The 18,330-nt window shown below is 42.1% G+C and overlaps 1 protein-coding gene across 2 annotated transcripts in view; it reads right to left on the reverse strand.

The window, feature by feature from the left end:
- Window positions 1–18,330, reverse strand: part of CACNG4 (calcium voltage-gated channel auxiliary subunit gamma 4) — a 65,249-nt gene that overhangs the window by 15,902 nt on the left and 31,017 nt on the right. Inside the window, exons 1-2 of one of the 2 annotated variants that reach the window (XM_030534977.1) lie at window positions 6,535–6,588; window positions 4,309–4,392 (exon numbers count right to left, since the gene is read on the reverse strand). In XM_030534977.1, coding sequence (XP_030390837.1) covers window positions 4,309–4,392; window positions 6,535–6,580 — 130 coding nt within the window. In that variant the 5' untranslated portion in view covers window positions 6,581–6,588. Of the gene's footprint in view, window positions 1–4,308; window positions 4,393–6,534; window positions 6,589–18,330 lie in introns of those variants that run through there. The other variant, XM_030534976.1, reaches the window with a different exon arrangement.

Here is an 18,330-nt window from a genome sequence, read left to right on the forward strand (position 1 = left end):
GAGAAAAAGCTCCTGGCTGTTGGGGAGAACAGAGTGCTGTGTGCTCTCTGCAAGCTCATCCTCCTCTTCCTCCTCTTCATCTTCCCGGTCCGCAGAATCCTCAGCCATGGCTGAGATTACCACCCCCACCTCGGAAGCCACGGACAGGGGTGGGGTAGTGGTGGCGGACCCCCCCTAGAATTGCATGCAGCTCAGCGTAGAAGCAGCATGTTTTCGGCCCTGCCCCGGACCTTCCGTTTGCTTCTTTGGTTTTCTGGAAGGCTTGTCTGATCTCCTTAACTTTCACACGACACTGTACTGAGTCCCTAAGGTGACCTCTCTGCATCATGGCCTTGGAAATTTTTTCAAATGTTTTTTCATTTCGTCTTTTGGAATGGAGTTCTGTTAGCACAGAATCCTCTCCCCATACAGCGATCAGATCCAGTACCTCCCATGTGGTCCATGCTGGAGCTCTTTTTCGATTCTCAGGAGACTGCATTGTTACCTGTGCTGATGAGCCCTGCGTGGTCACCTGTGCTGGTGAGCTCTCCATGCTGGCCAAACAGGAAATGAAATTTAAAAGTTCACGGGGCTTTTCCTGTCTGCTTGGCCAGTGCATCCGAGTTCAGATTGCTGTCCAGAGCGGTCACAGTTGTACACTGTGGGACACCTCCCGGAGGCCAATACTGTTGATTTGCGGCCACACTAACCCTAATCCGATATGGTAATACTGATTTCAGCGCTATTCCTCTCTTCGGGGAGGAGTACAGAAACCTGTTTAAAGAGCCCTTTATATCGATATAAAGGGCCTCGTTGTGTGGACGGGTGCAGTGTTAAATCGGTTTAACTCTACTAAAATCGGTATAAATGCGTAGTGTAGACCAGGCCTCTGTTACATATGAAGAAGAGCTCTTTGTGACCTCAAAAGCTCATCTCTCTCGCCAACAGAAGTTGGTTCAATAAAATATATTACCTCATTCACCTAGTCTCTCTAATATCCTGGATCCACCATGGCTACAGCAACTTTGCATATAACTTACCATTCAGATGTATATTTTCCTGATTTCCACAAGCATCTGCAGTAGCTGCAGGTGGAAGAGCAGATGCATTTTTGCAGAACCCAGATCTTCTTTTTTTTTTAAATAATGCCCCTTTTCTTTCACCTACTTGACTTTTATTATCTTAACACAGTTTGGCTGGGATAAGTTGTGAGTGGAAGAGCCACAATTCATATGAATGAGTGATGCTGTCATTCCATACAAGAGCCAACAAAATCTCTCTACTCTGCTCTGTGAGTACATGCTTTGTTTATGTCACATGTTTTAAGGAAAAGCTCATATTGACAATGTTTAAAGTGTTACAGTTGATTTCACTGGTAGTATTGTCAATAGAGTGACCAGACAGCAAGTGTGCAAAATCGGGACGGGAGATGGGGGGTAATAGGAGCCTATATAAGAAAAAGACCCCAAAATCGGGACTGTCCCTATAAAATCGTGAAATCTGGTCACCCTAGTTGTCAAATCCTTTCACCTGTAAGGCCAGGTTGCCTTCGTTATCAGGAGACAAAGTAGCTACAGCAATCCAATTTAACAGGTATCAGTGTGTGACAGTAAAGTCGGTATTTATATTTTTATAAAAACACTGAAAACTTCTTAAATTATTTTTTTACATTATTGTGATATTTCAGATCGAATACCTTACAGACTGCCATGGCTTGAAAGCTTTATATAATTGAAAAGCAAGGAATCCCTATTTTCCATTATTTCCAGTGGTATTTGGTATTTGTTTCTAGAACTGATGCTTTGCAAGATAGTGGATTCTAAAACCATCACTGATCCATGATTGCATACATTGCAGCAAATCTCAGATCTCTGACAAGTATAATTCCTTTTCTCTACTTTCGCCTTATCCTAGCTACCACTTGTGGGTGGAGGAATTAAAACATTTTTATGGCAGGATTCCTTTTATTAAAAATCCCCATAATGTCAATAGGAGAACTGCTTGTCAGGATTTAATCTTAGCAGTTACATTTACCGGTTAGACTAGTGGATGGAGTGCAGGTGTGAAGATCAAAGGAGCAAAATAAATTCAGCTTACCTAGGGTTTACTTAGGGTTTGTCTTCACTGCCAATGTTCACTGCGCCAGCACTTTAACGTGGTGGTGTAGTCGTGGCAGAAACCCCACTCCCATGAGGGGAGTAGCTCCCAGCGTTGGGAGCCCGGCTCCCAGCGCTGGTGCACTGTCTACACTGCCACTTTACAATGCTGAAACTTGCGTCACTCAGGGGTGTTATTTCACACTCCTGAGCGAGAAAGTTTCTGCGCCATAGAGTGGCAGTGTAGACAAGGCCTTTGTCATGCAGTCCATGGACAGAGTTGGGAAAACTCTCCTTTCAGTTACACCAATGCAACTCCGCTGGGTTGGTGTGTCCTCTATGGAATCAGCTGTTACATCGTGGTAGCTCCAGAAATTATACTCCTGTCAACTGAACACAGCACAGTGTGGTAAGAAGTTATCTGTTGTTTAAGTCTCTGTGCAGGCCTGTGGAGGAAATTTTTTAAAACCTATACCTAGTGGGGTGACTTTTCCCACAAAAGATTGAGTATAAGTCTTCTGTGCACATGTGAGCAGTGATGGCATCTGTCATTTGTTTATTTAATGGGACGTCTCAATGGTAAATAGGAAAATTGAAGTGTATATAAATCTCTTGATGTCACAGTGTTTTAAACTCTCTCTCTCTCTCTCTCCCTGATTGATTTCTGTGGGCTTTAAATCAGTCAGTCTGTTGACTTCAGTGAGCTTTGGATTAATGTCCCATAGCACTAACAATGTGAAACCTTTTCATTTGTCTTTTGTCTGTTTACAGTATGCTGGTATCCGTGAAGCAGGCTGTACAAAGCCACCCTCTGAATCCTGAAAAATCTTGTGAACCTTCTGAGCTTAATGTGATCATTCCGCTGTGGCTTTTTGATGCCCTTCACCTGAACAATTCAGCATCAGCAAAACACATAAACTGGGCTTCCCTTCCTGCCATGCTGTCTTAACTGCAAATTGATGAGGACTTAAAACATGAGCCCAACTTTTTTTTAATGGGAAGAAATTGAGAAAAATATGTGGTGAATTATACTGAAATTCCGGATAAGGATTGGGTATATAGCAAAGATGCCACAGATGCTCTGATTCTTATTCTAAATAATGGAAAAATATCCACTTCTGTTTGTCTACCTACACACCCATATAGCCCTTACTACTGTAATGTCTTTGCAAGTGCCAGATCTCACAACCAAATGGCTAAAACGTTCCAAAGGTCTGAGTTGCAAATAACTTTACGCAAATATAAGACAAGGGGACATTTTTCAAAAGTGCATAAATGACTTAAGCCCCTAACTCCCATTTTCAAAAGGGACTTGGATCAAGAGCATCAAAGGTATTGAAATATCAATGGGAATTAGTTATCTAAATACCTTTTAAAAGTCTGGGCTTTAGGCAGGGGAGTGGATTCTACCAATCAACTCCCCATGGATTACTGTGGGCTCAGTGATGTCCAGATACTGAACTCCACATGCTTTGAGATAACCGAGCAGGGAACTGCCCCCTTGGAACCCTGAGACCTATAATGAGCTGCAATGACTTTGCGTCTGACCAGACAATTGTACTCTCTCAAAAGTATTTCGGGAGGGGGAAGGGAAGAGAAGGAGGAGGAGTGAGAGAGCAATGACCTGACCATAAATACTTTTCAAATGAGTTTTTTCCCACATGGATTAGCATGACTGAACCTGGAACTATTTACCCACCTTTCTCTCCCTACACACAGAAAAAGGCACATCCCTCCAGAGTTTAAGAGATTTGAATGAAATGGGCCCCTGGTCACAAATACCCCTGGTTTAGATACTGAAAAAACAGAGCTGGACTCATGCGCCTTAGAGAACTCACCATCATTTCCATTTTTGACTTATCAGTTATAGAGATTGGCCCAAGTTACACCACTGCAATTTGGGGTGTGTTTGGAGCCAAAGTCCCACTCCCGAATATAAGTCATGTTTATTGACATCAATGTGATGTGAGTATTGAGATTTTCCCAGGGTTATGGTTTGGGCCATTATATGGTCTGGGGCCACTTGCAGTGTTTGGATTGGATCAAGGCTCAGATTTCAAACATCTCCAAAGTCTTGGGGTCTTTGCATCCAGACTGCCAGTGTGGCACAATCTCTAGGGATGAAGGAACCTTGTGTTCTGAGTTAAAGAAGGTTTGTATCTAGCTACCCCAACAAGTTCACCTGTCCCTACTGCTTATCCTTGTTAAGGAGGCGTGTTATTTTGACACTTACGGAGAAGATATTCTGAGCTGTCATGGTCATAGTCATTGTCCTCAGGGAAGTGGTTGATTCGGAAGCAATGTCCTTTGTAGATTCCTAAACAAGAATAAAACAAACAAGACATTGAAATGCACACACAGAAAAAGGACCTTTATAAATGGTCATCTGCTTGTTCTGCTCCATTTTTTCCCCCTCATGAGGCAGTTATTCTCGTGTAGGGTTTTGTCTTCAATTTCCTCACATCAACAAGATAATCTAGACACCAATCTCACAGTGAGCGTCATGTGGACCAGGGATCCATCAACAATGTGCAGGAGCAGGGCCCTACGGTGCAGATCAGTCTCTGTGTTTCTATTATTCATTAACCGGTGCTCTCACACTCAGGAATAAAATTAATCTAGGGTGAGTTATCTACTGCACAGAAGGGCTTGAGGTTCACCAAACAAAGATTTGAAAATCTTCAGTTAATACCATTTTAGCAGGAGTACAGCTGCACCTTCTAGGATACGGCTGTGCATTTACTTTACTCATAATAAGGATTTTCTAGAAAAGAATGACCAAGCCAGGGGATTTCTGCTGTGCTCTGTGGCTCTCAACTGCAGGTCTTGTTACTACACAGTTCATTGAATTCATTCCCAGGATAAAGTGGCACGGCTACTTTATTTGTGATAACTGCTCAGGAATATTCTCTGTAATTCATTTCAATGGCTCTAAACAACAGCTAAGTAGCTCATCCTGTGTGCATAAATGACCCACCTGAATTGTCTGTAAGATGAGTCACAGCAGTTCAGTTGCGAATTAGTATCCGCTAAGCATATTTTGTGGTACCACTCTTTGTTCACTCAAGACTGGTTGTTGCTCTTTTATGGCTCTTAAATAAGGCAATCTGTCCAAAATATAGTTTTTAACCATCTTACAGCTTATTTTTACTGCAGTTTATGAAATGAAAGCGACTCTCTCCCAACACAACATATTGTCTGAGCATCTGAAATTGGAGTGGTTATTTCTTTGAGATGCTTGGTAGTGTCTGGATGCCAGTTTCTGTATTCAGACTTCTTTTTCCCTCCCATTCATTTTTTTAAAAGCTATGTATAGGAGAGGCATGTTTTGTTCTAAGTCAACATTTTCCAAAAGCTGTGACTCCTGACATAGTTAATGAAGCATTGCCCCTTGTTACAAAGAGGAGATAGCTCTGGTATCACAGAGAGTATGACGTGGTAAGTATTCATAAATGCTGGCTTTTTAATGGCAACATCTGTATGGCGGACTATGTAATTCAGGAGATTCACAATGAGTTATGGAGCTCAGTCAGGGATGCAAATGCAGCCCAAGTTGTTATAATCTGTCAGCTGTTTTTTAGCTTAGGTGAAGCCACCCAGTGATCTCTGTTTTGTTCCTGCAAGACCAGTGTCTCCATAACAAATCCTGATTTTTCAGATGAAGCTATTTTTGGCAGTGTGAGCAGAGAAGCCAAGAACTGAGTGGATATAGAGACTTGGACTTCGATCTCATCTTTAGAGGGGCTTTCTTTTACATAGGGGTTGAAATACATTGAGAGGGCAATATGGGAAAATATTGCACTGCTGCTGCCCATGCCGTTCCTGGTCCATGGATAGCACCTTTCATTTTCCAGGGCAGGACATCTGGAACATTTCAACACCAATAAATTCACATGAAAGAATACAAACATGTAGGGTACACACGATGAAGCTACACATTGAAAATGGTTCCAAGCCAGACATTTCTAGAATACATCTAGATTTCAAATCCCCTTCCAACTGTCACTGGTGTTGGGATCTGGGGTTTCCGTTTGGTTGTAGAAGGAACAGGAAGCTGTGACATTTGAATCTGAATCAAAGTCTGGATTCCAAAACTTCTCTCCTAATAATATTGATGTGGTTCAGATCAGGGGTTTGGGTTCCGGCTCTTGTCTAACATCTGGTATTTGATGGGTAGTAACAGCAACAGGTTAGGTACATTTGTTACATAAACAATTGTAATGCAATGTAATGCAGCTCAGTGGGAGCTTATGAAAATCTCTGTGTGGCTTAACCTCACTGTCAAGAACTCCAGTGATATATTGGTTATCACCGAAATTGTTGTTATTTTTTGGCCACATAAACCGCAGTAGGCTGAAGTAACAAAGTTCGTGGCAGAACTGACCCCAAAATGCAACAAATATTTTTTCATAGGACTAAACTTTGAAATCAGACTGGTGCAAAATTCAGAGCCGCTCACGTGGCGACTGTAGAATAACCGTCAGCCAGGAAATTGTGGTGAGCATAAGCACATCTCTTTGCTTATTAGCACAGCTGCCGAGTCTTCTCTTTGCTTGATCTAATTAAAACAAAAATAATGTAACTAAGGACTGTACCAAAACTGATTTTGAACAAAATATGCAGTACTTCCCGCAGCAAGTGGTAATGGCCTACAGAAAGTTCAAAAGCTGTGAAATGTAAAAGAAGACAGAGTATTCCAGTACAATATTATAATTCAATGGCCCATTGTCTCAAGTATCTACATAAAATACTAGTATCTTTTTTAAAGTTTCCCATAGTACTTGACAAGGAATGATACAGTGGCAGTTAGGTACTGATCAGTGTGTAAGCAAATGTGGCCACCTCATATCAATAATAGCTCATGGGGATAGTCTTCTACTTTAGAACCTTATTTTATTCAGAGATGTTGTGTCTGCCAGAACACTGGGGCTGTCTCTTACTCCCTTCAGAAAGGGATATGGAATATTTCACTTCTACTCTGGCTTCCACCAGAGATGAATATAAACCAATGTCACTGCCTAACAGTCCACCTCCTTACTGAGCAGTGCTTTTGGACACCTTCTGAGGCCAAGGTGCAATACACCATTAAACCAGCAGGATTATTCCTCCCCCGAAAGGATCACTGATATATGTTTTAATGGGTACCTTTGAAATGGGTCACTTCTCGATAATGAACTTCGCTCAACCAAATAATTTCAATCAGAATTTGAGTGAGGATTTGATCCAATAATAACGAATAGCCCACATTTATGATGTAGTAGTGATATAATTGGAGGCAGAATGATTCAGGAACTAGGGGTCTAACCAGCAACCTGGGTTCAGATTTCACCACAGACTTCCTGTGTGACCTTGGACAAGCCACTCACTCTCTGGGCTTCAGTTCCCATCTGTAAAATGGGGAGAAAAGCACTTGCCTACATCACAGGAGTTTTGTGAGCATAAACACTTTACAAGACTGCTAGCTGTGCAGATACCATGATTACGGGGGCCAGTCAAGTACCTAAGTTAATTGTATTTGATAAAGTTACTTTAACTACTTAACAATGTAGGATTTCCAACACCAGATCAGATTTGTCGTTCCATGTAGCCTGACTCTAGACATGGGCAATACAGAATGGTTCAGAGGAAAGCAACTATCCTTCTTCTCTGGGGCAGTACCTTCTTATCTCCCCTGTCCTTCAAATAATCCTCCCATATGATACATCTATCCAACTGTGTAACAATGTTCAGAAGGGTTAACATTTCTTCCCGACCACTGAAAGCAATGACCTACTGCCTTGAAACATAAGATCTAACTAACCTTATATGTTAACATTCATAGCAAAACCATATCATGATTGGTCATACAGTTATCCATCATTTTCAAATGGAGTATTTGACTAGCTTAGCAATCATGCCGCTGGTAATATTCTGGGCTTTCTAGTTAGAGATGTGCCTGACCAGTGACATTCAGTTCCAGATCTGAACTTTCCTAAGGAAGGAAGGGCGTACAGATTCAAGCTTCCAATTCAGGCCTGTAAGAGAGACTAGACTGACCAGTGAGCTTCTGACTAGATCTGAACTTTCTCAAAATCCTGGGCACCAGGGATAAAGACAGTGCTGCTTTGCTGCCATTGTAATTCGGGTTTCAATTCTTTTCCTCCCTGTTTTTTCTTGGCCATGAGTTGCAGTACCCACAGTCTTATCTGGATGAAACAGCAAACGCTATCTGATTATCTTTAAGCATCCTAGTCATTCACCATGCTCAGTTCTTGTCAGTAATAACATTCCCTGATGATTCGATGGGGACAGGTGAGCAAACCCCACAGGTAAGTGGGGAACAAGACCTGGGAGATGGGTTGGAAACAGGAGGGAGCACGAGCTATAATGGCAGTGAGGAAGGAGGGTCAGGGCAAAGCTGGGAGGCAAGATCAAACCAGTATCTTAGATGCCTATATACAAATGCAAGAAGTATGGGTAATAAGCAGGAAGAACTGGAAGTGCTAATAAATAAATATAACTATGACATTGTTGGCATTACTGAAACTTGGTGGGATAATACACACGACTGGAATGTTGGTGTGGATGGGTATAGTTTGCTCAGGAAGGCTAGACAGGGGAAAAAGGGAGCAGGTGTTGCCTTATATATTAAAAATGTACACACTTGGATTGAGGTGGAGATGGACATAGGAGATGGGAGTGTTGAGAGTCTCTGGGTCAGGCTAAAAGGGGTAAAAAACACGGGTGATGTCGTGCTGGGAGTCTACTACAGGCCACTTAATCAGGTGGAAGAGGTGGATGAGGCTTTTTTCAAACAACTAACAAAATCATCCAAAGCCCAAGATTTGGTGGTGATGGGGGACTTCAACTATCCAGATATATGTTGGGAAAATAACACCGCGGGGCACAGACTATCCAATAAGTTCCTGGACTGCATTGCAGACAACTTTTTATTTCAGAAAGTTGAAAAAGCTACTGGGTGGAAGCTGTTCTAGACTTGATTTTAACAAATAGGGAGGAACTAGTTGAGAATTTGAAAGTAGAAGGAAGCTTGGGTGAAAGTGATCATGAAATCATAGAGTTTGCAATTCTAAGGAAGGGTAGAAGGGAGTACAGCAGAATAGAGATAATGGATTTCAGGAAGGTGGATTTTGGTAAGCTCAGAGATCTGATAGGTAAGGTCCCATGGGAATCAAGACTGAGGGGAAAAACAACTGAGGAGAGTTGGCAGTTTTTCAAAGGGACACTATTAAGGGCCCAAAAGCAAGCTATTCCGATGGTTAGGAAAGATAGAAAATGTGGCAAAAGACCACCTTGGCTTAACCATGAGATCTTGCGTGACCTACAAAATAAAAAGGCGTCATATAAAAAATGGAAACTAGGTCAGATTACAAAGGATGAATATAGGCAAATAACACAGGAATGCAGAGGCAAGATTAGAAAGGCAAAGGCACAAAATGAGCTCAAATTAGCTATGGGAATAAAGAGAAACAAGAAGACTTTTTATCAATACATTAGAAGCAAGAGGAAGACCAAGGACAGGGTAGGCCCACTGCTCAGTAAGGAGGGGGAAACAGTAAGGGGAGACTTGGAAATGGCAGAGATGCTTAATGACTTCTTTGTTTTGGTCTTCACTGAGAAGTCTGAAGGAATGTCTAATATAGTGAATGCTTACGGGAAGAGGGTAGGTTTAGAAGAGAAAATAAAAAAAGAGCAAGTAAAAAATCACTTAGAAAAGTTAGATGCCTGCAAGTCACCAGGGCCTGATGAAATGCATCCTAGAATACTCAAGGAGTTAATAGAGGAGGTATCTGAGCCTCTAGCTATTATCTTTGGGAAATCATGGGAGACGGGGGAGATTCCAGAAGACTGGAAGGGGGCAAATATAGTGCCCATCTATAAAAAGGGAAATAAAAACAACCCAGGAAACTACAGACCAGTTAGTTTAACTTCTGTGCCAGGGAAGATAATGGAGCAGGTAATTAAAGAAATCATCTGCAAACACTTGGAAGGTGATAAGGTGATAGGGAATAGCCAGCACGGATTTGTAAAGAACAAATCATGTCAAACTAATCTGATAGCGTTCTTTGATAGGATAATGAGCCTTGTGGATAAGGGAGAAGCGGTGGATGTGATATACCTAGAATTTAGTAAGGCATTTGATACGGTCTCGCATGATATTCTTATAGATAAACTAGGAAAGTACAGTTTAGATGGGGCTACTATAAGGTGAGTGCACAATTGGCTGGATAACTGTACTCAGAGAGTAGTTGTTAATGGCTCCCAATCCTGCTGGAAAGGTATAACAAGTGGGGTTCCGCAGGGGTCTGTTTTGGGACCGGTTCTGTTCAATATCTTCATCAACGATTTAGATGTTGGCATAGAAAGTACGCTTATTAAGTTTGCGGACGATACCAAACTGGGAGGGATTGCAACTGCTTTGGAGGACAGGCTCAAAATTCAAAATGATCTGGACAAATTGGAGAAATGGTCTGAGGTAAACAGGATGAAGTTCAATAAAGATAAATGCAAAGTGCTCCACTTAGGAAGGAACAATCAGTTTCACACATACAGAATGGGAAGAGACTGTCTAGGAAGGAGTATGACAGAAAGAGATCTAGGGGTCATAGTAGACCACAAGCTTAATATGAGTCAACAGTGTGATACTGTTGCAAAAAAAGCAAACGTGATTCTGGGATGGATTAACAGGTGTGTTGTAAACAAGACACGAGAAGTCATTCTTCCGCTTTACTCTGCACTGGTCAGGCCTCAGCTGGAGTATTGTGTCCAGTTCTGGGCACCGCATTTCAAGAAAGATGTGAAGAAATTGGAGAGGGTCCAGAGAAGAGCAACAAGAATGATTAAAGGTCTTGAGAACATGACCTATGAAGGAAGGCTGAAGGAATTGGGTTTGTTTAGTTTGGAAAAGAGAAGACTGAGAGGGGACATGATAGCAGTTTTCAGGTATCTAAAAGGGTGTCATCAGGAGGAGGGAGAAAACTTGTTCACCTTAGCCTCCAATGATAGAACAAGAAGCAATGGGCTTAAACTGCAGCAAGGGAGATTTAGGTTGGACATTAGGAAAAAGTTCCTAACTGTCAGGGTAGTTAAACACTGGAATAGATTGCCTAGGGAAGTTGTGGAATCTCCAACTCTGGAGATATTTAAGAGTAGGTTAGATAAATGTCTATTAGGGATGGTCTAGACAATATTTGGTCCTGCCATGAGGGCAGGGGACTGGACTCGATGACCTCTCGAGGTCCCTTCCAGTCCTGGAGTCTATGAGTCTATGATTTAGAAAAGCATTTCCAGCGCAGTACTGGAAGATGGAGTGCTTAACTATTTGAGAGTACTTGTCAAGGCCATCCATGCTTTTGCTGCCTCCCTTCCCACTCCCAGAAATTATACGCCAGAGGATGATTCCATGCTGTTAGTGTTTTGTTGTCATTTAATGTACACTTCCACCATACAAGAAGCTGGCACCGTTATAGCAGAGGGCCTTTAGTGCAGGGTGTTTGTGTCAATAGAAATTCTGTGTCTTTCTGATCCGAGCACGCATTTAGAGAAGAGATGTTGATAGCAGCAGGAAGAGAGATGGTTCTGGCGGGTGCCCCCTCCCTCTTCATTAACATTCTGTGCTTGCACTGCAGGGGTGCTGCTCCATTCAAAGCGTCCTCCTTCAGCTTCCCTATTTTCCCTTATTGATGAGATTTTAAAGTGAAGGATCAATTTTAGACGCCTCAGACAAAAATCAATATTGTCCTCTCCAGGGAGGCCAGTTTTCTATCACGCACTTTGAGCAAGCGCCCCCTGCAGTGCCAAGCCAACACTATCCTACTCAACCATGCACAACATAATACAGCCTCAAATATCTACAAGGAATAGCGTGAAGCGAGGGGAGTTTGGAGAGGGGACGGTTGAGTGGGGAAGAGCTAAGATTGCGGTGCATGATGTGTAAGCAGATGATAGCTGTGACACTAGTAAGGTGTGTGCCTGTGGATGGAGGAGAACAGGGTATGCACTCTCAGCTGGTTTAGCTTTGCCTTTACTGGAGTTTGAGTTAGGTGTGATATGTGTGTAGCAATGCTAACTGCTTCACAACAATGTGTTTTGTATAGTCACAGAATGAATGCAATGCGCTCCGGCTATGTTGCTTGCTCATTTGCTTTAATTAGCCCATATTCTATTCTACACCTTTACAAAGGGTAACAAAAACCAGAAAATGTGATGACATCAATGAGCCAATGCACAATTTGGTGCTACCAAAGCAGCCTTCATTTTCAATTTAAATATCATTTATTTTTAGGTAAAAGTATTAGTATATTAAAAAACAGTGGCACATCCTAGCTATCAACCAATTGGCTGATTTCTTATAGGTATCACACCAAACATGGATCTTGAGAAGGGATCTGAAGGTGAGTAGAGAGTTGGTTTTTAAGGATTAGTTCAGGGATAGGCTGCACTCCAGGCATAAGGACCATAATTTGCACAGGATGGCATGGGCAATGAACTGAGGCCTGCCTTGTTGTTCCCCTTGCTGTATCGGTTCTGAGATTAAGCCATGAACTGCAATTTCCAGGGCTGATTGACAGCCAATTTTACAGCTAAAACTTGAATGTTTACTAGACACATCTTCTGAAACCATCAGCCGAGAGAGGGTTGATTTGAGGGTAACATTACAAACAACATGACAAGAAGGGGAGCAATTATAACTGAAAATCTACAGGAGCACAATGTTCATCTAATCAATAGCCACACATTTTTATTTTTATTTTTTAAATAAAATACTTTTGCATTTCTAATTTGAGGAAAGTAAAAAAAATCCATCCAGTAACAGAGAGAGACCCACAATAGCTAGAACATATCTGGAGAGAATGGCAATTGTTACATTTTTTTTTCTTACATCGTTCTTATGCCGGGCAAGTTCTGAAATATTTTGCAGCATGGCTTGAGAACTAAGGAGATTGTATAAATCAGAAATTGCTGACACTCTCCGCACAGTTTAGAATTAGTGAGCCAGGCTGTGCACTGCATTCATTACTCTGGTTTTACACTGGCAAAACTGTACTAACTGCAATAGAGTTTCACCAGCAGACACCACAGTGCAGAATAAGATCCACAAAGTTTACTTTTTTTCTCTTTTCCCTTTCTCTTCTGTTACCTCTTTTTGACTCGAATGATTTGCCATTATTCAGGGTCCTATGGTTTCTTCTGGTTAGGAAGAGAAACTGATGGTGGAGCCAAGTATTTCTTTGATTTAATCCTGTATATTTACAAAGGATATACAAAGTGCTATGTCCCTGAATGCAGCAGGAATTAAACAGCTGGAAACAATTTCTATGCCCCCTTTCCAGACAGCACCTAGCCCAAAGTCACTCTCTTAGTATTTTCTCAGGGTCATGCTGCCATTACTTCCATGACTGTGTCTGATGCTTCCTTGCTGCTTCTCTGAGTCTGCTTCTTTGGTCTTTTCTCCTGCTTCTCTCACAGACATATACAGCTCCATCAAATAAAACCCCATGAAACCCCTCTTCCCATGTAGCTTGGATTCCTGAGTGGCCTCACACACATGCCTATATTTTAGGTAGAGGTTCCTATTATTTCAGCTACCTGGTTCCATAAAGGAATTTAATGGTTTCTTAAATTAAGGGTACCAGTTACATCTCTTGGTTTCAGCTAGGTTTTACTCAAGCCATAAGCAAACTATAAAATGGCCAGTTAAGAAAGGAAAGGCTGACGCTCCTCAGAGTCTGTTCCATGTTCCTTATGTTCATGTCTGGGGTTTTGCTATCTCCAGCTGCCCACTCTGCTTATAAAGAAATAGACTTTGCTTGACTTGTCGCTTTCTACATTAATTTGTCCATCGGTCGATTGTTTATCTCCTGCTTTTCTCAAAGAATTTCATGAGCTTTTTTTTAAGTGCCTCAAACAAGAACAGATTTTGTGAGCCTTTGCCAAAAGATGTTTAATGCTGTCATTATAAAGGAAATCACGCCCTAACAGATGCAGGTGGTGTGCAGAACATGCCAGGTGTAAATCTGCCATCTCACACTGGCTTCATTGTAAGGGATGGGGAAGCTAGCAGAGAAAGAAACCTTGGGAGGTAAAATATGTGTTTAGTGGGTCTTTTGGCTTTGAGAGCTGTTTAGTAGTTGAGCAATCTTTGTGATGCTCAAAGACCCAAAGTCTAGCTTCCTTCTGAAAGTCACTGCCAGTGGCTGAGGCAGATGCTACCTGACACCCTTGTGAGTCCTGACAGTTTGGCTACATGATGGTTTGTTTACATTTGCTTCATCTTAAAGGTCAGTTTTATGACGTGCACTGTTGATGCACAGAGCCGTAAGTCACATCTTTTGTAATACAGGCCACAATTGCGGAACCCACTTAAGCGCTGAATCGGGGCAATGTTCTGCAATGGAAGTGGGTGAGGGGGAACTTCAGGGCCCTTTAAGAACTCCCTCAGTTCAAAGGTCGTTCAAACAATCCCCTCTTAGGGTCCAATTTATTGAGTCCCAGGTGCATACTGACCCTCTAGGACCCAGCCCCAGTTCAGCGACTCTCTCCTGATAATCCAGAAACAGACATCAACTCTCAGTCTTCAGCCCAGTTTCAGCTGGGTGCAGCCCCACCCAAAAAGCTGGGCATAGTCCTGAGGGACTGTCTTTCTGCTTCCCAGCCGCTCCTGCCTGGAGGTTTGTCCTTTCCCACAATCTTTCTAGCTGGGCCTTTGCAGTCTTTTACCGGCTTGCACAGGGTATTTTCCAGGCCTCGCTCCTGGAGAGTTTTCCCTCATTCTTTCCTGCTTCTCGAGCTTCCCCCACACTGACTAGGGCACTGCAGGAGACACCTGGCTCCCAGCAATGGCTATAGACCTTGCTACAGTTTTGTGGACTTCTCCACTTTACTGCAACTTCTTGCTTCTTTTGGACTGGAATCACCTGATTCCTCTCAGGTCGGGCTTGTGCTGTAATCAGGGTTGGCTTAGCCCTAAGCCCTCCAACCCATGAGGCAGCTCACCATGTCCTAGTACCAAAGTCCTTAGTTATCATGAATTGTCTATGCGGGAAGGACATGCTTTTTGCTGACCATTCTTAAGATCTTCTGCTTTCACTAACCTCATCCACTGTATGACATTGTCTAGTCTTATTTCCCTTTGTAGTTTCTCCTTTGGTATCCTTCCATAAGCTCTAGCCTCTTTCTTTGCTAGGAACCTAAATAGTTAACACGTTCTCCGCCATCCCCACCCACCACTAATGGCACTAACTTGACATTGCTATGTTACTTATATTACTGCTGTTCCATAATAGTCTTAATATGCAGCATGGCTGGAGTGCCACATTTCTGAAGTGACCTATTTTGTGTCTTGAGTGTGCTACTTTTGCAGCCATAAATAGCAAGAGGCTTAGTAGTAGTTTGGGAAGCTTTAACTTCTTGTTCCCTGCCACACCCTTTTCTCTTTAATTTCACCAGGTTGGAATCTATCATTGTTGCTGATCTCCAGCAAATGTCATTGAATATTCACATCATCCTGTGCAAAGTTCTCTAGCCATGTCAGAGAACTACTGCTTTACTCCAGGCACTGATATCTCCTGGAATATGATGCAGATGTTGCTCTCTGCATTGAATATTAATATTTTTTCTCATTAGGCAAATTTCAAACTTCATACTAACTGGGGCCACATGGTAGCTCTAGAAGTAATAGCTTGCCGGCACCAATGAGGACAGTATCTTCAATCAAATATCCCACATCATCCTACCAGATTCTGATTTCATTCATACTGGAATAAACCCAGACTACCTCTAATGACGTCATTGTTACTCTCTATTTATATTAGGATTGAATGGATTGTATCCCACCTGGACATCAGATTCATCTTCATCCAAAACAAAAGCCATTTCTTTCTCATTTCTCTTTCCTGGCCTCTGCATATGGCACCATACACCAGGAAGTCTCTTTCAGGGCAGAGGATAGGCTACTGCCAGTCTATCAATCATTAGAGAGGCCTGAAATGTCAGTTTTGTCTGCTACAACCTTGAGATCAGATAGTCATCCTGTTTGATGTAGCATTCATAATTGCCGAGTGACAACCCATATTTATTTTCACATTGTCAAACAGTGCTTTTCCCCACTGCTAGCACTACTAGGATTGAGTTTCCTTAAGGGGGAGTTAGTTTGGTTTCATCTATCTAGTTTCCTAGATACCAGATTGTTATCAGTTCTTCCTCATTAATATGGTGATCAACCAAGATTTGATTGGGCCCTCTTCTGTGAGCATAGCACAATTCTAAAGCCTACATCATGGTCCGTCAATTCCTCAGGGAGAAAAGATAAAGGAATGGACATTTACATCCTTCCAAATTCCCTTGTTAATTTATACTTTGACGTAGATGTGGGCATATACCAGGCACGAATGCTGCTTTCTGAAGTAAAGTAAATCTACTCAGCATATTGTTAAGGCCAGATTTCCTAGATCATCTGTTGTCTCACTTTTTCCATACGTGTTCTTAAGCTACTGCCAACTGCCCACTAACTCTTTCTTCTTTTAGAGCCTTTTGGAACTACAAAATCTCCATACTGAGAGCTGCTGAATTTCCTTCATCCACCTTGGTAGGAGAGTTGTGATTTGTAACGTGAACCACCAGCTTTGTAAACAGTAAGTACCAACATGCCGTGGCAATTTTTGAGGATGATTAGATCTGCTTCTGAAGAGTGTGTCTGGCATATAGCTTATAAGGGACCAAACAAAAGAGTCCAGATCTAAATGTTGTGGCTTAAACCCATCTCCAGTTCTTCCTAGGCACCTAGACTTCCTTTACTCTTCCTGTGGCTCTTTACATTACATCACCAACCTAACTTGTTCTTGAAGGGAGGCTGTGGTGCAAGGAAATGTTCACTTCCAGCAAGCCAGCAGGATTTGGTCTGGGAGCAAACACCCTTTAATCCCGTCACAATCCAGCATCCTAGGTTGCTCTCTGACTTTCATACTTGCCTAACACTTTTTCTCTAAAAGCCTACAAAGGCTGGTGGGCTACATTTCCACAGTACGTGGTGGCAACACGCATTAATGGTACAATTACTGGAAAGTAGAAAGAGTAGCTCACATTAATGCTGCCACTTGTGAGATCTCATGATGAGTCAGAAACGTACATGTCATCATAATACTTATTTTCTAGCACAGACCTGATTATTCAATCTGCTACAATAGCAAAGAACATCTTTACCTTGACAGATAGTACAGAAATTATGGCAAAGGAAAGCATTGCCCTGACACTTTAAAGGGAAATTGTTCTAAATTACCCTCTATCATTTGACTCATCTCCATTTGTTAAACACATGGTTCTTGGATCCAATCTGCTCAACTCCCAGGGCACAGGCCACTGTATATCAAGGCTTTTCTTCATGACAGCCAAAAGGATAGTGGCAGACACCCTGTGGCACTGGGCTAAAAGCATGGGGCACGACACTCCTATCACTTGCCTTGGTGTAAAGCAGAAATAACTCGACTGAAGTCTGTGGAATTACAACAGTGTAAATCTTGAGAAGGCAATAGAGGAATCAGTCCTATTTGTAAAGTGAGGTGGTTTGCAGGAGTAAGAACTACTCGTATGAGTAAGCACTGCAGGATCAAGCTCCAATGCTTATGTTGCACACAGGTAAGAATCAGACCACAATACAAGTGTACACAATAGAAAATAGTTAATTTCAGTAACTCCTGTAATTACATGGGAGCAATCGTAATGACTGGTTGGTGACATCACAGGTCAGAGCCATGAAGACAATCCCTGATAAAAGGTTACAAGCCTTTTTATTGATACCATAAAAACTTTCAAAGGAAAAGTGTTACATTTCATAGAATCATAGATTATTAGGGTTGGAAGGGACTTCAAGAGATCATCTAGTCCAACCCCCTGCTCAAAGCAGGGCCAGTCCCAAAATGGCCCCCTCAAGGATTGAACTTACAACCCTGGGTTTAGCAGGCTAATGTGCAAACCACTGAGCTATCCCTCCTCTACAAAGCTATAGACCAAAGCACTTGGGAAGGTGTGCTGTGCAAGTGCATTAATCAACTGATTAGGAATGCATGGGGTATTTTGACTCTGCTGGCATTGTGTAAAATTTCCATAGATCTCTTCAATCTGTGGTTATCCATCACCAAACTTAGTCTCTTTGATTACACTTTTTTTAAAAATTGGATATTGAAGAAGTAATAGGAAAATATCACTCCATAAATCATTTTAATTGAAGGGAATGTTTGCTATATATCTGGCGCTACAA

The sequence above is a fragment of the Gopherus evgoodei genome, chromosome 15 (assembly GCF_007399415.2).
Source record: "Gopherus evgoodei ecotype Sinaloan lineage chromosome 15, rGopEvg1_v1.p, whole genome shotgun sequence".
Taxonomy (NCBI): Eukaryota; Metazoa; Chordata; order Testudines; family Testudinidae; genus Gopherus; species Gopherus evgoodei.